Source organism: Felis catus, chromosome D4 (genome assembly GCF_018350175.1).
Source record: "Felis catus isolate Fca126 chromosome D4, F.catus_Fca126_mat1.0, whole genome shotgun sequence".
NCBI lineage: Eukaryota > Metazoa > Chordata > Mammalia > Carnivora > Felidae > Felis > Felis catus.
Genome location: NC_058380.1, coordinates 87080647 through 87099224, shown reverse-complemented (window position 1 = coordinate 87099224; position 18578 = coordinate 87080647). Strand labels below are relative to the sequence as shown.

The 18578-nt window shown below is 58.8% G+C and overlaps 2 protein-coding genes across 13 annotated transcripts; one reads left to right on the top strand and one right to left on the bottom strand.

Moving 5' to 3' along the window:
• The first annotated feature begins 818 nt into the window (after positions 1–818).
• ZDHHC12 (zinc finger DHHC-type palmitoyltransferase 12) lies at positions 819–4197 on the top strand. 2 transcript variants are annotated; one of them, XM_023242816.2, is made up of 5 exons: positions 819–999; positions 2464–2600; positions 2957–3034; positions 3197–3363; positions 3555–3756. In XM_023242816.2, exons 1-5 carry the CDS (start codon positions 900–902, stop codon positions 3754–3756), a joined length of 684 nt encoding a protein of 227 aa, XP_023098584.1. In that variant the 5' UTR covers positions 819–899. The 2 variants fall into 2 exon arrangements, with proteins under 2 accessions (XP_023098584.1, XP_011286690.1); XM_011288388.4 differs by having other exon boundaries at positions 833–999; positions 3533–4197.
• On the bottom strand, positions 4135–14960 carry PKN3 (protein kinase N3). Of its 11 annotated transcripts, none has more exons than XM_023242815.2 (22): positions 14700–14960; positions 11870–12104; positions 11517–11662; positions 10914–11025; positions 10714–10841; positions 10320–10503; positions 9490–9636; positions 9297–9406; positions 9047–9190; positions 8552–8627; positions 8296–8464; positions 8010–8112; positions 7835–7902; positions 7457–7520; positions 7215–7306; positions 6704–6880; positions 5896–5958; positions 5726–5802; positions 5142–5284; positions 4946–5053; positions 4758–4794; positions 4135–4618 (listed from the first exon to the last, which is right to left on the bottom strand). In XM_023242815.2, exons 1-22 carry the CDS (start codon positions 14721–14723, stop codon positions 4488–4490), a joined length of 2538 nt encoding a protein of 845 aa, XP_023098583.2. In that variant the 5' UTR covers positions 14724–14960; the 3' UTR covers positions 4135–4487. The 11 variants fall into 11 exon arrangements, with proteins under 11 accessions (XP_023098583.2, XP_023098582.2, XP_011286689.2 ...); XM_023242814.2 differs by having other exon boundaries at positions 4714–4794; positions 14700–14941; XM_011288387.3 differs by lacking the exon at positions 14700–14960 and adding an exon at positions 12219–12370 and having other exon boundaries at positions 4714–4794; positions 8010–8160.
• Between the last annotated feature and the right edge of the window lie 3618 nt (positions 14961–18578).

Here is an 18578-nt window from a genome sequence, read left to right as displayed (position 1 = left end):
CCCCACTATATAGACAGAAAACAGAGCTCAGAGTGGCTCGGTAACTTGCCCGAGTTCACACTACCTCTGTGCTGGTATTTCTGACTCCACTTCGCCCCTTCTACCCAGGATCTGCACCACGGATGACCGCTTTGCTCTCGTCCCATTTGCAATATCTTTTTTTTTTTTTTTTTTTTTTTTTTTTTTTTTTTAAGGTTTATCTATTTATTCTTGAGAGCGAGCACAAGCAGGGCAGGGGCAGAGAGAGAGAGAGAGAGAGAGAAGCCAAAGCAGGCTCCAGGCTCTGAGCTGTCAGCACACAGCCCCACGTGGGGCTGGAACCCACAACGTGATACCATGACCTGAGTGGAAGTCAGGGGCTTAACCCACTGAGCCAGCAGGCGCCCCCATTTACAATATCTAAAAATGAATAGCAAGGAGGTAAGGGTGTCACCAGAGCAACCTAGGGCTAGTCCTGCCCTCTAGAGAACTCAGTCATGTCTTCGAAACCGGCACAATCCTGCAACCTGGAGTCGCACCGAACACCTTGAGCAGAGCCACCCCGGGGGCTGCACGCATGCGCGAGGCCACGGGTTAGGGGCGGGCGGGGTGAGAGCCCGAGGGGGCGGGGTCAGGGCTCGCGCCTGCTCCTCCGCTTTCGAAAGTTACCTGGCTGGTGGGGGCTGGGGTTGGGGGAGTTACCAGCTGCGCGCGCGCCGGCCCCGCCCTCAACCTCTTCAGGCACCTGTTGGCTCGAGGGCCTCCTCGGCCGCAGCTGCTATCCAATAGGCAGCCTCCCCGACCCAACCAGGCCCGGCCCACCTCCAGGACTCACCAATCCGCGAGTAGCCGCGGCCTCTCTCCCTCAAAGGGCCCGCCCCTCCCGGCGCTTCTTCCGGGTGGGGCCCCGGGCGGAGGAGATGGCTCCCTGGGCGCTCCTCAGCCCTGGGGTCCTGGTGCGGAGCGGGCATACTGTGCTGACCTGGGGGATCACGCTGGTGCTCTTCCTGCACGATACCGGTGAGCCGGACCCCGCGCGACCCCGACCCACCCTATCCCGCGTGATTCCCCAGACGTTTGGGTCTCACTGGGTTCCCTGCTGAAGCCCCAGAAATCCTGGGATTCACCCGACTTCCGCCAGCTCCTGAGCCTCTTCTCCATCTGTCATTCCAAGAGCCACCTGCTTTCTGCCTAATACCCAGTTGATCCCTAATTAATCCCAGCATCTTCCTGATCCCTGCCAGATGCCCTGTCTATCCCAGGACCCAACCGGTGCCCACCAGATCCCGCGACGGACTTGAGCCCCCATCTCCCCTGATCCCGAGACCCACCCGGTCCTTCCCAGGATAACGTCCCTCCGTAAGATTCCGAGGATCAAGTAGATCAAGAACTGGCATCCTGCCCATCCCCACGGCCACTAGCTGCCCAAGTCCAGGCTCCCCGCCTTCCAGGACAAGAGAACACAGAGGGGGGCGGCCTGTCCCGCATTTCCCCACCCTCACTTCTTGCCCAGTAGTCCTCGTCCACCTCACTGACCCACCCCCACTAACATCCTTCCCCTCCTTACCTGGCAGGCTGCCTCCGGCCCAACTTCTCACCCTCACTGCCACTCTGGGAAGCCCCGCTCCTCCCTCCTTGCTCCAGCCTCAACTCCTGGGCTGTGGGTGTTGTCACTTTCCTCCCAAGACCTTCTTAAGTCTCCTGTACCGCTTTCACCCTTCAGCCTAAACACCTGCTCAGTCTCCTCATCAGAAAGGACCCGCCCCACCCCGCCCTGCAACCCTGCTTTCCTTCTCTGCTCCTTTTCACAACCAAGGGACACCAGAGCTGTCCACACTGTTATCTAAATGCCCCTCCCTCTTCACCTCCCCCTGCCTCCCACCCCTGAAATCTTCGTTTACTTCCATGAGTTGGACCCTTCCTGGCCCTGCCCTCCTCTGTCTCTATCTCGTGGGCATATCAAACCTAGCTGGTCTCTCCCTATCATGGAGCCAAAGTCAGGGATCCCTCTTCCCTCTCCCCTACATCCAGTCAAGTCTGGCCCCTTCACTCCCTTACCCCTTATCTATCCAGCCCTTTGTCTCCACTCCTCCTGCCAGTGCCCTTGTCTGGCTACCCTCCTCTCCCTCCTGGATAGGCTCTGCCCCCAGGCCTCCCCCTGCTCCCCTACCCATCTTTCCTCCAGCAGCAGGAGGGTTTTCAGAAACAGATCTGACCCTATAACCTTCCATGGTTCCCTACTGTCCTACAGATAGAATGCAAATGAACTTTTTTTTTTGGTGGGGGTGGGGGGGGAGGGAGTGCTGGGTTCCAAACTTCTCCCTCCTGTACTCTATGCAGTGGCCACACTTGACCACTCATTACACCCCATCTCCAGGCCTTTGCTCAGCCAGGGACATACTCCCCACCTCCAGATACACCCCTACACATGGCCTCCTGTTCAGCTCCGGCCCCGGCCTCACTCTCCTTCTCCGGCCTCTCCAGCACTGCGGCAGTGGGAAGAGCAGGGGGAGCTACTCCTGCCCCTTACCTTCCTGCTCCTCGTGCTGGGTTCCCTGCTGCTCTACCTGGCCGTGTCGCTCATGGACCCGGGCTATGTGAATGTCCAGCCCCAGCCGCAGGTAACCAGGGGGGCCCCTGGGAGCCTGAACCCTTCCTCCCACCAATAGGATACCCAAGGCCCCTGTAACAGTCTCGTGCCAGGATCTATGCAGAGGGCTTTCCTGGGGCACCTCCATGAATCCTCTTAGCAGCCCTGCAACCCCCATCCTCCAATGAGGGAACCGCCAAGGCCCAGCGAAACAACTGTGACAGAGGTCACAGCTTCACTCGGGCCAGGGCACTCTGTCCCACCCTACCGCCTCCATTACACTGGGGATGGGCCCCGCGTGCATACCCAGGGCTAAGCTAGCCCCCCAGGGAAACGCCTACCAGTGCCCTCTCCCTCCCAACCTAATACCCTGTCCCCCATTTGCAGGAGGAGGTCAAGGAGGAGCAGACAGCCATGGTTCCTCAAGCCATCCCCCTTCGGCGCTGCAGATACTGCCTGGTGCTGGTGGGTGACCAGGGACCTCTACGGGAGGGCGCAGGGGCAAGGTTGAGACTCCTTGACCTCCTGCCTCTCTCCCCCTGACCCCCCTCTGTGGCCTCATCACTCCCCTCAGTCGTGGGCCCAGAGGGGAGCTGGCACTGAGCCCGCCTCCCTTTGTGCCCACAGCAGCCCCTGCGGGCCCGGCACTGCCGTGAGTGCCGTCGCTGCGTCCGCCGCTACGACCACCACTGCCCCTGGATGGAGAACTGCGTGGGGGAGCGCAACCACCCGCTCTTCGTGGCCTACCTGGCGCTGCAGCTGGTGGTGCTTCTGTGGGGCCTGTACCTGGCATGGTGGGTTCCACGGCCGGCCTGGGCATGGGGGGAGGGCGGGCAGCATGCCCCTACAAGGTGCCCCTTCAGGGGCCTCGGGCCTTCCCCCAAACGGCCTGCCCGGAGGGGCTCCCCGGGGCACCCCCGCCCTCCCCCGGCCTTGGTCTCCATCTCTGTTCCTGCCCTGCAGGTCTGGCCTCCATTTCTTCCAGCCCTGGGGGCTCTGGCTGCGGTCCAGCGGGCTGCTGTTGGCCACCTTCCTGCTGCTCTCCCTCTTCTCTTTGGTGGCGGGCCTGCTCCTCGCCTCGCACCTCTACCTGGTGGCCAGCAACACCACCACCTGGGAGTTCATCTCCTCGCACCGCATCGCCTACCTCCGCCAGCGCCCCGGCAACCCCTTCGACCGCGGCCTGACCCGCAACCTGGCCCACTTCTTCTGCGGATGGCCCTCAGGGTCCTGGGAGACCCTGTGGGCCGAGGGGGAGGAGGAGGGGGAGGAGGGCAGCAGCCAGGCGGTGTAGGGTTGCTGGAGGCAAGGCCACCATCTTGTGCCTGAAAACCAGAGGGGCTGCCCCCAGCTGGGGTCGGCGTTCGGAGGGCCTGGGGTTCTTCACTCCCCCCCGCTCCTCCCAGGCCTCAGAGCAGAGCTGAAATGACAGAGCTCCTGCCACAGTAGGCAGTCCTGCCCTCTGAAGGAAGGAGAGGAGGCAGAGGACCCGTGGGGGGCTCGGGCACAAGCAGCCTGGGCTTCCGAGACCCCCCACCCCGCCCCCCAAAGCCAGGATGCCTCCATTGCACAGTTTTATAAGTTTAATCATCCGTAAAGCAAATCAAATATTAAAAAACCAAACCAAACTCCTCCTTGCTGTGCCACCCTTTCTGGTCCAGGCCTCCCAGGAGGCGGGGGCGGGAGGGGAGGGGACCCTGCCCAGTGACTGAGCGAAGCCCCCCACGGCAGCTCTGCAGCTGCCACTTCGAGGCCCAGTGCCCACCGATACCTGGCAAGGCCTGGGCCTCCGGGGCAGACGGCTGGGCAGACGGGGCAGACACACCAGAGAGGCCGTCAGGGCCCCAGGAATCCCTCTGACACAAAGTCGAAGTCCCGGAAGGCAGCCTGCTGGCGGGCCGTCAGGGGGCTACGGGGGTCAGGCGGGGTCAGGGCCGGCGGCAGCCCGGTAAACTCGCCCTCGAAGTAACGCAGGTCCGTAGGGCCACGGAGGGTAGGCAGGAAGGGGGGCTGGACGGTGCGGGCGAGCAGGGCCTGCCAGTCGGTGGTCTGGGGGTGAGGGCAGAGCTGCCTGAGACAACGGAACAACGGCCCGCGTGGCCAGGCGACACCTCCCACTGTGCCAGGCACCCGGGAACACTCACCCTGAAGAAAGGCTGGGTCTTGATCTCCTCAGCATCCCGCTCACCCGCCCCGAGGCGCTGCTCCGGGCACTTCTGGAGGAGCTGGGCAAGAGGACTGGGGTTCACGGAGGGCATCACGCCCAGGCACTGCCCGCCTGCCCAGGCATCCCAAGTGAGCTGGACCACAGAGGCCCCGAGAGAGTGGGTGGTGACGGGGCAGCCGTTCAGCCCAGCCCAGCCCTGCAGTGATTACCTTCTGAATGAGTTCAAGCCCTTGCACCGACAGAAAGCGGGGATACGGGGCGTCCGCATTGACGATGCAGTCAAATACCTCCTCCTCAGTGTCCCCGGGGAATGGACACTATGGGGAAGGGGGCTCAGCAGGCTGCATGAGCCACCTCCACCCTGCCCCAACCTAGAGGCCCCGGCAGCCGGGGTCCGGTGCTCACCTCGCCCACCAGCATCTCATAGAGCAGCACACCCAACCCCCACCAGTCCACAGCCCGTGTGTAGGCCTCCTGGGTCAGCACTTCCGGGGCGAGGAACTCCGGGGTGCCGCAGAAGGTGCTTGTCCGGTCCCCAAAGCCGATCCCTGCAAACCAGCGTCCACACTGATGCCAGCCCGACGTGTCTCATCCATATAACTTCAGTTGTAAGAATCAACAGCCAACTCTTATGACCTCAGGCACCAAAGGTCAACCAAGCCCTGCCCCGAGCTCTTGGAGGTGAGGACAGTTTTTTTTTTTTTTTTTTTTTACGCCATCTCACGGGAGGAAGCAGAGCCTTTGCCAAGCTCACAAAGAAGGGAGAACCCGATGCCCTCTCCCATCCTGAGTACACGCTCTCCCCTGGCTAAGGGTGCGCTGGGGCTCTTTAAGAGTCTCTAGGGCTGGGAAGGAAGAACCAGTGTGTCCAGCCGGTCCCTGGAATGCAGGCTGGGGTGAGAGGCAAAGGCCACTTGCCCACTACCCTGCTGTCCTGAGCGGGGCAAGCAAGGCTGGAGGACATGGGATCCTGGACAGGAGGCACCCACCTTCCTTACACAGCCCGAAGTCCGCGATCTTCAGGAAACCCTGGGCGTCCAGCAGAAGGTTGTCCAACTTAAGGTCCCTGAGGGTGAGGGGCACAGATCAAAGGGGCCCGGGAGTATCACAGGAGGAGGGCAGCCTCTGCCCCACCCCCAGCACCCCCGGGGCAAGTTACCTGTAAATGATTTTCTTCTCGTGTAAGAACTGTAACCCAAGGACCACACAGGCCAGGTAGAACCTATGGGTGGTGTAGGGGGTAGTTCAGGGCCAGGACGGGGGGGGGGGGGGGGGGGGGCGGGGAACAGGGCAGGGAGGGACCAGGATGGCCACGGCCTGGGCATCCCTGGATGTCCCAGCTCTAGTCAGCTCAGACTAGAGCCTGATGCCAGGGGTAGCGGGTAGGGAGAATGGGTGTTTCTCTGGACAGTGGCCCCAAGATTGTTACCCACTGACAGCCTACCCTTCCTGGGCTCTTCGATGGTGCCAGGAATGATGCCACGTGTTCTGATGCCTTACCCTCCTACATCCTCCCAGCCACCTGCTGTCGATAGCCATCATGTCTATTTTTCAAACGAGGATCTGAGACTCCAGGTAAGTGACGCACCTGGGGGTCACACAGCTCGTGGCAGACTTAAGACTCCAGAGCCTGCGTTCTGGCGGGCAAGAAAGAACTCCAGCTGCCAGTCACTTACTCTTCACTGGTTTCTGTGCCCAACAATTTAATACACATTATGTCCATCCACCCCACAAGCCTATGGAAGAGTTATTATTAGCCCCATTCACAGCTACATAAACTGAGGCCCAAGGTCACAATGCTATGGGAGCTGATAAGACAGTTGATAACCAAGGATCTGAGCCAAGGCCTCCCTGACTCCACACTCTTCTGCTGATGGGTATCCTGGGGGAAGCAGGATGAAGGGAGAGGGCATAGGGAACCAGGGAAGGCTCAATGGAAGAGGCAGACAAGAGGGATGGGAACCCACCGGGCCTGGGGCTCAGGGAAGACGTCCTCGTGGATCTGCATCATGAGGTCACCACCGGGCGCAAACTCTGTCACGAAGCAGGCGTGGCTGGAGGTCTGGAAGCAGGCGAGGAGGGACAGCAGGAAGGGGTGCCCTGTGCGGCCCACAGCCTCCAGGATGCGTTTCTCGCAGTACAGGCTGTGGAGGGCCGGGGGTGGGTGTTAGAGGGAAGAGAAACCACTGCTGGCTGCGTCCTGCCACCCACACAACACCCTTGGCTTCTCTGGGTCTTCAATGAAAATGCCAGGCAGGTAGAATGATGGTTTCTACGTATGGGGCAGAGAGAAGAGCGGACCTGCCCAAGAGCATACAGTTAACAACTGCAGGTGCTAAAAAGAGAGCTCAGGACTGGCCCCAGCGGGTCACCTCTTCAAAGCCCCTGGAGCACTCAGCTGCCTTCTGGTGCCACTAGCCCAGGCCAGCCATCCGGGGTCCCCTGCAGGGCTAGGTGCCCACTGTCCCGACTACACACCTCTCCATCTCGTCCCGGCTCAGCACCTCCTGCTTCTTCAGCGCTTTGATGGCGTAGTATTTCCCCGTCCCCTTGAACTGGACCAGGAGGACCTGGGAACCAGAGACAGCTTGGGCTCCAGGTGGACAGCACAGGGGAGCCTTTGCTGCCCCCGCCCACTGCCCCATGGATCACAGCATCCCCCCAGCCAAGGTGCTGGGGCCTGCTCACCCCCTTCCATAGCACCCTCGTCAGCCCACTACCTTCCCGAAGTGTCCCCGGCCCAGCACGGCCAAGCAACGGAAGTCCTGAAGGCGGGGGGGTTTCCTGCAAGAGAGAGGGCACAGGATTCCCCCTGGGACAAGAGCTGAGCCTCCATGAAGAGGTGCTCCTAACCCTCCAGGGCCGGTCCTGGGCTGTCCCCACCAATAAGACTGGAAAGCCTAGGGGCTGGGGTGGGGGTGGGGGGATTCAGGGACAGCGGCTTCCTAGAGTTCCAGAATGCAGCTAGAGCTCAATAACACGGGTTTAGTGAGTATGAACAGAGAGCAAGGAGCATCAGGTGATGTGTGAATGGACACACGAACACCCAAGTGAGCAGACAAATGTCGCAAGCCCATAAGTGAGCCTGACGGGGGTACCTGGTGGCTGAGGCTGGAAGCGGTGGCCCGAGTCGAGTCCTGGGCTCCATGTGGGGCCGTTTGGTGCGCTATGAGGGTAGAGGGGCTCAGAGCAGAGCAGGGCTTCCTTCCCTGTTTCCCTCCAGCCCTGCCATCCCCACCCCAGCAGCCCCCAGGACTGGCAGCATCCTCTCACCGGTATCTCCTCGGGGGTTGGCTCCCGGGGCAGGTAGAGACGTGGGGGCTTGGGCGGGGGCCTCACCTCTTCTTCCAAGGGGCTCTTCTTGGGTGGGAAATCACTATGTGGAGAAAGCAGACACCTGGCAGGGCACAGGCAGACGGAAGAGCTGTGGGGACGGACACACAGCAATGCCAAGAGACAGACAGACCGAGGGTCAGAGGGAACAGAAAGACACCAGCTGCACCTGAAGAGAGGCAGACGTGGCAGAGAAGCAGGCAGCCACGGTGACGGGGCTCCTCACCTGGGCGAGGCAGGGTTGGCAGCTCCCCGGGGCGTGGCTGGGGTCTGGGGGCACGCTCTGGGGGGGCTGATCGTGCTTGGGGAGCTGCAGGGGGGCAGCAAGTTCATGACCAAGCGCCCCCAGGCTGCCATGTTGAGATTCATCTGGGAAGCCCTCAAAAAGTCCTGACCTGGGACAAAAGGTGGGGGCTCAGTCCCACGGCCCCCCGAGGGCCCCTGCCCTACCCCCTAATTGCACAGCCCTCTCCCGTCCACACCTCTGCGTTTAGAGAAAATGCGTTTCTGCCTCTGCAGCCGGGGCCTCCTCTCAATGACAGGGTCACAGAAGGTCACCTGCGTGGGCAGAGGGCAGGGCTGGAGACCAGTCCCCTCCTACCCCATCTGTCACCAGGGTACCTCCCCGGCCTCCAAGATCCCAGCCTAAGCCCTCAGCGTCAATGATGCAAGAGCCAGAGGGGCCCAGAGGGATGGATTCATTGTCCACATTGGTACCAGTGGGGAAACTGAGGCCCAGAGAAGAGAGACACTTGTCCAGGGCCATGCATGAGGCTAGGCAAGTCAGGACCAGGATGCAGCCTCTAGACTCCCACGCGCTCCTCGGAGAGGGGCTGGGAATCCTTAATTCTTGGAGACCTCCTCCCTCCAGGCCTCAATTTCTACTCCTATGTGTGGATGAATCAAATAGTCTCGAAGGCCCTTCTAGCTCAGATGGAACCAGGGCCCGTGTCGTCAGGGGACAGGGTAGGGAGCACCTGGGCAAAGAGCAGCCCCTGGGGCACCAGACTCAGGGAGAGCTGGTGACAAGCGTTGTCCAGGAAGTCCTCCAGCCGCAGGAAGGCCACGCCACACAGCTGCCTCCAGTCCCGCCAGTGCACCCCAATCTCCAGCTCCCGGGCCTGCGTCGGGGAGGCCAGGTTGAGGAGTGGGGCACACGTCCCTACTCGGCCAGCCTTCCGCTCCGTGGCCTAAGGTCACCCCTGCCCGCACCAGGGCCAGCCTCACCCGCTCCAGGGGGACAATAAAGGTCTGGTCCCAGGACTGCTTGGTCACTGGCCCCCAGCCGGTCTGGCCCACGACACGATTGTCCACCTTCAGCACAGCCAGCACCTCACCTGCAGGGCCAGAGAGGGAGCTCAGGGCAGGCGAGGAGTAGAGGTTCATCGCTGCCCCCAGCGCCCCGCGGCTCGCTACTCACTGGCCAGCTCTCCTCCGCCACGCTGCTGCTTGGCCCGGGCCCGAAGCCAGCCCTGCGAGGGGCTCCCGGCCAGCACAGCCGCCGGGGAGCGTCCGGGCACGGCTGTCAGCAGCTGCTCACAGCCCAGGAGACGGACCTCCAGCGTCCCTGCGCGGAGCGTGGGGGACACACTGTCAAACCCCTGCTACATCCGGGTCCCCTGGGGCCCCAAGAAAGCTACCTTCTCCCGAAGATGGCTGAACCCAGACCTTGCCCGCATTAGGCTGGGGTGTCTCGCCAGGAGCCTGAACCAGCTGAGCGGGAAGGTGTTGGCCTCTCTAGAAGCCACTGAACTGTGTCCCAGGTGGGAAGTTCAGGGTTTCCAAAGTCAACATGCTTAGATTGTTTGTTGATTACAATTCAGCCACCACTACCGGGAGACAGATCCAGCTCAGGGATACGAAAGAACGTTCTAGGAGTCCAAACTGCCCAGGACCGGGGCTGTGAGCGCCCCTAACCCTGGCCCTTGACACACTGTCACGGCTAGTCCCTTGAAGAATGGCTTCGCCAATGGCGTGCCCACTAGGCCGGCCTCGCGCCTAGCGCCTCACGTGCAACAACTCACTGAATTTTCACAGCAACCCCATGAAGGAGGTGCTGTTATCACCCCCATGTTACAGAGGGATACACTAAGGGTCCAGGGAGGGGAAGTCAGCTGCCCAAGCTCACGTAGCTAGGGGGTGGTGGGACCGGGATCGAAACTCTTCTCCGAAGTCCTCCCATCTGTGGTTCAGGGTGCTCTTTGGAAGAAAGGCAGAGCCCTGAAGTGGGAGGGACTGACTCCCGGCTACCTGTCACGGCGGTGGGCTTCACGAGCACCCCTGAAGGCTGGGGCTTCCCAGACACAGCAGTCCGCAGCTCCCGGGCCACTCTGCCACGCAGAGGGTGGGCAGGAGGCAATCCCTCCAGCAGCTGTTCCAAGGCCAGCCGCAGGAGATCCAGTTTCTGGGAGGACTCCTGGAGCTGGGCCTGAGCCTACAGAGGAGATCAGGCAGGGGAGGACAGGCCCGTGACCACTGGCGACCCACACGCCCTCCCCGCAATGAGGTCTAGACAGAATGTGCCTCCTGTTTCCTCACCGCCACCCCGCACAGGCCGTCCGCGGGCGCCTCCCGCCCTGGTGGACCGTGGTGTGGAGACAGACACTCAGAGACGGGCAGCGATGGGAGGGGACCACGGCCTGACCTCAGCCAGCGCCTTCCGGTCTTGTGTCCGCCGGGTACCCAGCAGCTTCACCACGTTCTTGGCGCCCTCGGCCACAGCGGCCTCAATGCGTAGTCGATGCCTTAGCTCCTCTGCCAGCAGCTCAGGACCTGGGAGGAGGCGGTCAGCCCCCAAGCCCCGCCCTGCCCGGCCCTGCCCGGCCCCGCTTCTCAAAGCCTCACCTGGTTCAGGGGACCCACTGGCTTCCAGGCTGCTAATCTTCATTCGCAGCAGGGCCACCTTCAGCTGGCTGTCCCGCAGCATCTGCTGGGCAGCTGCCAGGAGCTTCCTCTCCTGTGGGGTCGCGCCACATGCCCATCGGACCGGGGCTAGCCCAGAGCCTCCCTGGTCAGACCAAGGTTGAAGCCAAGCCTCCCTTGGTAGGCCAGATGCTAAAGCCAAGGGCCCCTTGTTAGCCTAGATCTAGGGCAGGGCCTCCCCCTTCCCACGAGACAAGGGCTGGGGTCAAGCTTCCCACACCATGTCAGAGCCGAGCTCCCCACATCGTCCTGGGAGCTGGGACTGGGGGTGGGCCTTCCCTACCAGACTGGGCTAGTATTTCCCATTAGACCGAGTTGTGCCTTGTCTGTTAGATTAGGGGTTCGAGCCGTGCCTGCCCCACCAAGCTGGGATTTGGGGCTGTGCCTCCCCCGTCAGACTAAGGGTTAAGACCGTCTCTGCCTTATGGGGTCACTGGCTTGGTTGCATTCTCCATCAGGATGGGGGCTGGGAGCTGAGAGGGGCTGAGAGCCCAGCCTCTCCCCATCAGACCCCAGGAGCCTCACCTTGGGCGTGCCACTGGCGTATGTGTGCGTCATGTTCTCCGCCCCCTGCTTCACCTTCAACTCTACCTGCAGCTGCCTCTGTAGAGCCTCCAGGTGCCGAGCCCTTGGCTGCTCTGCAGGTGGCTGGGGTCCCGTGGTGGCGGGTGCTGTGCATAGCGTGGGACACACGAACCCCTTACCCAGAGCCGAGAGACCCCCTACCCTATGCCCTTGCTCTCTCCCCCGACCCCCAGCTCCCTTCTTGTCGCAGGGGACACCTGAGGAGGCTCTGAGAGCGGTCAGGGCCAAGGTGGAGAAGCTGGGTCAGCCCGGCGCGTCCTGTCCCCCAGGGTCTGCTCAGACTCGTCACTCACCGGCCAGGCCGGGCCCGGGCAGCAGGATGCGCGCGTGCAGCGCCCTCAGCTCCCCGTGCAGCTGCTCCAGGCGGCGGTTGGAGGCCCGCAGCAGCTGCTGTACGTGGCCCAAGTGGCGGCGGTCCGTGGCCACCCTCCGAAGGTTCTCTACACCCTCCTTGATCTTCAGCTCCTTCTGGATGGCCCGGCGGATCACCTCTTTCTCATCCTCTGGGGGCTGCTGGTCGGCCCCAGACTGTGGAACGGCAGAGGAGTAATGCCCTCAGTCCCCGCCAGCGACCTCGGGTCTCCGCAGACAGAGAGGAAGGTGTGCTCGGCGCCCAGGGTGGCCCCCCGGGGCACCTCTGACCTTACAGCTAGTACTCCTGGGCCAGACGGAAACCCTAGGGCTACCCAGCCTGTCCCCGCTCCTGTCCCCTCCCATTAGGGAGAAGGGAGAGCGGAAAATTGTTCCATGTTTGCAGTGGACTCTTGAACAACACGGGTTTGAACTGCAAGGGTCCACTTATAAGCAAATCATTTCCTGTCCTTTTTTTTTTTTTAAGTTTATTTATTTTGAGAGAGAATAGAGAGCATGAGAGGGGGAGGGGCAGAGAGAGAAGGGGGTGGGGTGGGGCGAGAGAGAGAATCCCAAGCAGGCTTCTTGCTGTCAGCACGAAAAGACCAGCACGGAAAGCCCAGGGCAGGGCTTGAACTCACGGAACCGTGAGATCATGACCTGGGCCGAAATCAGGACTCGGACACTTAACTGACCAGGTGATCCTATAAGCAAATTGTTTTCAACTGTAAAACCAACTTTGTTTACAGGACTATAAATGCACGTATCGTCTCTTCCTTACGATTTTCTTAGTAACGTTTCCTTTCCTCTAGCTTACTTTATCGTAAGAATACCATATAATGATACACATAACGTACAAAATATGCGTCAGTCAACTGCCGACGGTATCCGTAAGGCTATTATTAGTTAGGTTTGGGGGGGAGTCAAAAGTTACATGCAAATTTTCAACTGCCTGGGCGGTCGGCACCCCCGACCCCCCCGTGTCGTTCAGGAGGCGAAGGCACAGGGTGCTACTGGGTGCCAGGGTCTGTTCTCAGAGCTTTGCATACATGAATCCGTCAAATCTCATAACAATCCCACGAGGAAGATGCAGTTACTATCCCCATGTTACCAGCCCCAGATGAGGAAGCTGGGACACAGGTTAAGTAATTTGCCCAAGGTCACAACACCGAGAGGGAGATGCCAGCCTCTCCCCACCAGCCACGCTTAATCAGACTGCTCTGAGGTTGCGATCCCAGCTAAGATTTGGGGCCAGAGAAGAGGCTAGGGAATTACCCAAGGTCACATAGAGAGGGCAGCCAGAGGCCTGAGTCGGGGCCAGGGATGTTCCCTCAGGTAGCAAAGCGGAGGCACAGAGAGAGGCTGAGGAGGTCTCCGGGGGCCACTCCCAGCTCAGCTACTGCCAGGTTGGAGCAAGGGATAGGAAAATCTCCTTCTCAGAGGCCATTTCAAACCAACCAGTGCCAAAGCTGACCTCAGCCCAGGGTAACCCACGATGCCCTCCACCCCCCATGGACCTCCACCTTACCTCTCGGCTCTCCATCTCCTGAGGCCAGTGTGAGGGGTGCCACCCCAGCCTCAGGGAGCCCCCCCACCCCAGGTCTCTGCTGGCCCTCTGGCCTGGCTGTCAGAGGGCAGGGGCGGGGCTCAGGAAATCCTCTGAGGGCCCTAGGCCAGAGGGCCAGAGCCAAAGGCCTGAGCAAACAAAGATCCCATGGAGCGGGGGGCCCGGCCACCGGGGTCCTGAGTCACCCAGCTGCCGTTGCTGGGCGGAGGTTCACAGGAAATCGGAAAATGTGTACAAGTCACTGCTGGAACAGGAGGGGGGGGGGAACCTCCGGAGGAAGGGGGTGGGAGGGGGCAGACGCAGTGCCTAAGGTTGTTCCCGCCGTTGGGGTGGGGGCACTCCAGGAGTCTTGTGGAGGACATTTTGCCTTTGGGTGTACCGCCTGGTCCTGTCTGCTCTGGGCTGGAATCCTGCCTTGTGCACACACGCCTCCCCCTTTGTGCTCTACAGCTGGGACCCTATCTTCTACACAGATGCAATGACCCCACCCCATTTGCTCTGGGTAGACCTGAACCCCTCCCTCCTCAATGACAGACAAGCACACAGCTTTGGCCGCTGTGTCCACCAGCACGTATCTCCAGCGCTGGCAGGAACCCCGCCCCCCTCGCCATTTGGACTAGAACCCTCTGTGTACCCGGAGGTTCCCGCCCAGGTGCTGGGCCAGGTCCCCCATCTCCATGTGCCCAATCCCCACATGACTTTGTGATCTGGGAAGGACCCCCACAAGTGCGCAGAGATTGGCCCCTTCCCGGGCCTTCCTCTCCCTGCACGCACGTTCCTCTCCCCCCAGGACCTGTCCCGAGCTGACCCCCACGGTCCCCTTTGCTTTCTAGGCAGATTCCCACCGGTCTTAACAGTCCTGCCGGGAAGAACGGATTGGGGGAAACTTTAGGGCCCATGCCGGTGGCCTGACTGCGGATTCAGACGTGCTCATGAGCTGGCCTGACTAGAGGCTCTGAGTCACTTGGGGTAATTTGGGGACGTTTCCAGGGGGCACGAACGACTCCCCCCGCACCCCCCCCCCCATGCTCAGGTCTGCCCCGCGAGGTTAGCGAAGCCCGGGGCAGGGCTGGGAAGGGACCCGGGAGGGGGTGAGGGTCGGATCTAGGGGACGCGACCGGAGCTCGCGGCGCCCGCGGCGGAAATGAGACTCCCCGACCCCCTTGGCCCGCGCCCGCAGCCCGGCCTCTCCGGGCGCCGTTCACCTGCCGCGGCGCCCCCTCCTCCATGGCTCCGCTCGGGCCGCTCCGCCCCTCCTCTCGACCACTGCGGTTCCGGAAGCCCCGGCCCCTCCGCCGGGACTTTCAAACTTGAAACTTCCCGGGAAGCGGAGCCGGAGCCGCGGGATCGGGCGCCCCCTCCCGAGGTCCGCTGGCCCTCGCGGGACCTGGGAGCAGCGCCGCCTCTCGGCCGCGAGGGGCCGGCGCCGGGGACCCCATTCAACCGCAGGCCCCCGCGCCTCGCCGGCTGCGGCGTTCCGCGGGCTCTGGGGCCCCGCGCCCCTTTTCTGAGGCCGCCGACCCCCGTCCCGCGGTAGAAGGGCAGGAGGGACATTTCTCGGGCCGGGGCTCTCTAGCTGCCCTAAGGGCCGGCCGGGGGACGATAGCGCCGCCTGCCGGCCGCTGGGTCAGCCCCCTTCCTCGGAGCCCCGCCACCACCGGGTTCCCGCCCCTAACTTTCTCTTCGTCTTAGATCATTGGTGTAAAATGGGCTAGTCCCCAGCCTGTGGCCCCCACGGAGGCTTGGCCTTATCTAGAGTCACTGTAAGAACGTAAAGCCTCATCCAAAGCTTGCCAAATTACAAATGACAGATGAATAAACCAAACATCTCTCAGGCCACCGCTGCTCAGCCAGAGTGGAGTTTTCTGTTTCAGCTAGGGCCACCGTTCTTCCCTTGTCCTAAAGAACCCATCTAAACAGGAGACACAATGAAACCCCAGGAAATAGCCCTGACTTCAGGAAAGCCAACCGGTGGGCACTAACTGCCCTGGGAACAGCTTGCCATTCCTGTGTAAGGAATCCTAGAATCCTGTGCTAACTAGCGCCGTGCCAAGACTTCACTGAAAGGAGCCCGGTCCAAGGGGCTGCAAGTGAGTAGGGGGCAAATATTGAAGGTGGGTGATTTGCCGACTTGGAATAGGTGCCTTCTAGTGCTTTCACTGAGAGAAACTATGCCAGGTCCACTCTGCTCTCACCACCTTCCTCACGACGGAGTGGAAAAAGTGATAATGGCAGGCTGCGGGCAATCCTGCAAATGGGAAACCAAATGACACCAACATCAGCAAAGGCAACTCGGTTCGGTGGGGCGCATGCCTACACTTCATAATCAGAGACAAGTCAAGCCACTTTTACACATATGCACCTCAGAGTTGCCAAGGGCTTAGACAAGAATGGCACGCAGTAGGCTCTTCTAAATGAGGATTATTATCAAGGTGCGCTGAGCTGAATGTTAACCATAATTTAGAAGTCAGCTTCTGACTGCAGGCCATAGGTTTCGGGGAACGAAAACACAACTGGCAAAGCTTCCCTTTTCAGGAGAGTGTCTGTCTCCCATCTTGAGAATCATTTGTCTACTCCTACAGTCCAGAAAGTGGAATTCTGTGGAAGAACTCAGAAATGACTCCCCAAGTTCGCTGTGTGTTTCCCTGGCTCACTGGTCAAGAAGGGAAAGGCGTTCAGAGGTAGCAGGATCCAGGAACCCCAGGCTGGGCAAACCCACAAGGAACCTCCAGGCTGATGGAGGAATCTGACCAGAGAGCTGCATCCGGTGCCTGACGGTGATAGTGTAACTTACGAACCAGTAATCCCTTGGGAAACTGAGGTTCCCTTCACATTCAACATCCAGTGGATGGTGAATGGTGCAAACAACTCTCCAGCTAATTGGCTGTTAAAACTGTAAAAACATCAACCCGAAGGGAACGAAAACACTTCCTAGCAGGGCACATTAAATTTTTTTGTCCTTTCTACACATTTCTTTTTTCCTTCCCTGTACTGCAAACATCAATCCATCTACATTTTGGATTCGCCTTTCTTCGGTAGTATGAGTACACAACGTCACCAACTATATCAGCTTGGCACATACCCTCCACTATTCTAATCACAAAGCTGCAACCCTCTTCCCCTCCGACCTGTTATAAACTCAACTTATAAGTCTTCATGAACACAGTCACACATTCAGGAGGAAATGGTCACTGCAGGGTTGGGGGATGGGGGAGGGAATAGACTTTTCAAAAACGGTTAAGATGTCCTCTTTAAAGAATTGGAATGGCTATTCATTTGACTCCTGAGAACTTGTCCTGATCTTCAGGAAATCCTGAAAAGTCTTTACCCTTTGCAACAGGATTCCATTCTTGCATGAGCCAGAAAGAGTTCATAGTAAAACCTAACAGAAAAGGCAGAAAAACCAAACCTATGTTTCTGGGGCCAAGTGAAACCATGAAACCAACCATTATGAAACAGTAATGATAATAAAGATTACCAAAAATTAATCTAGAAACACCAGTGACTAAGAATCCTCTGAAGCCCAAAAGGCCCCCCAAATCCATCAAGTCAAAAATCTGCAACTTAAATTTAGCAGCCAGAGAGCTAACACAAGTGAAACAGGCTTTAGCAGATGTCAGCCGGACAAGACAGGCAGGCTTATGGACCATTTAAACCCTACATCCTTGAGCCTGAGCTGGGCGAAACTGTAGGGGCAGGTCACAGAGGTCAGAGAACAGTTAAGTCTTTTAGAAATCAGGACATCGAAGGAGAAACGATCTACCAACTGGAGGGAGGGTCTAAAATAGAAGATTCCGTTAGGTTTGAAATGAAATGTAAACATCTATTACCAGCTACTACCCTCCATGCCCCAGTTCATGTAGCTATTCCCTCATAAACAGAGTTTGGCACAGCTTTGAAGTTTGGAAGAGGGAGTCCCCTTCCCAGAGAAACTACCTCAACAGCCACCATTTATTTACCCCTTTCCTTTGAAACGTCCTTGTAGCAAAGGAGCTTTAAGCCATTCATCTGGCACTTTACAACACACACTTGCCTGAGGGCCAGCCCAGAGCTCCTTTTGCAGTCGGGCCCAAAGCACACCTGCTACACTGTAGCCACTTTCCAGGACATTAACGTTGCCACTTTCCTTTCTCCCAGCCTAGCAGTCCCCTCACGCCCTTTGCAGGCACAGGGCAATCTAAAAGGTGATGGCAATAGTTGGGAGGACTTTTATCTTTTAAGGGCTGATTTTTTTTTAACCACATTCTCAAAAACAAAAGAACATTCTATAGTCCGACTAAAGGGACCTATAACCGGACAACCCTACTCAACGGCCGGTAAGTCAGTTTTCCTAAAGATGTAACTCTGTGAAACAATAATTACAGGCCTACTGAATGAGCAATTCATTCAAGTGACTATATTTCCCCCTCAGCAAAGAGCCCTTTAAATGTTTTGACTTCGACATGAAAAATACTCAATCCCTTCAAGAACTGACTACATCCCAAAGAAGTTATTTTCCCGTGACCTTTATACATACCCTTTCGTATAGATGTCGCTTCGGCTATACTGCTGGAGGATATGAAGAGTTTACCCCCTTCCCCAGTCACTATGAACACAAACCACACAGAAAAACTAGCTTATCATCTGAATCCAAAAGCAAGTAACATTTCTCTACAAAACAAGGAGAATGACCCCAGTCAAAAAAAATCTTTATGTTCCTTTATTGGAGCAAGATTCCTGACCGGTATACAGTGATGTAATTACTAAACATGACCTGTGCAGAAATTACATACTATCCATCTAGACAGGTTTTCATTACACTTTGCCTATCGATGGAATAGTTCCATTTATAAAGTTTTATACATCAAAAAGCTTTGAATTTGACCAGGCTGTCCATGAATTCATCTCTGAAAAAGTTAAGTGGCATTTAATTTTAGCTACTATAATTTACAGCATTAAAAAGCTTATGCATTAGGTAGCTTCCCAAAATGTTATTCTATGCACAACGGCATTTAGCAGAGCCGAGCCCGTCATTCTCACCCAGATTCACACGGACAGGTCTCGCTTGAGAGCTACGTGCTAAATAGCTAGTACTTTGAGACAAA

Excerpts from the sequence above, each read along its gene's own strand:
- PKN3 (XM_045042804.1), bottom strand. The coding sequence starts at position 12,293 with ATGGGAGGGGACAGGAGCGGGGACAGGCTGGGTAGCCCTAGGGTTTCC. Across the intron at positions 9,407-9,489 it reads TGGCGGAGGAGAGCTGGCCA|GTGAGGTGCTGGCTGTGCTG; the intron begins GTGAGTAGCGAG and ends CTGGCCCTGCAG. Across the intron at positions 6,881-7,214 it reads AGCCGGGACGAGATGGAGAG|CCTGTACTGCGAGAAACGCA; the intron begins GTGTGTAGTCGG and ends GGCCCTCCACAG.
- ZDHHC12 (XM_011288388.4), top strand. The coding sequence starts at position 900 with ATGGCTCCCTGGGCGCTCCTCAGCCCTGGGGTCCTGGTGCGGAGCGGG. Across the intron at positions 1,000-2,463 it reads GCTCTTCCTGCACGATACCG|CACTGCGGCAGTGGGAAGAG; the intron begins GTGAGCCGGACC and ends CGGCCTCTCCAG. Across the intron at positions 3,364-3,532 it reads TGGGGCCTGTACCTGGCATG|GTCTGGCCTCCATTTCTTCC; the intron begins GTGGGTTCCACG and ends CCTGCCCTGCAG.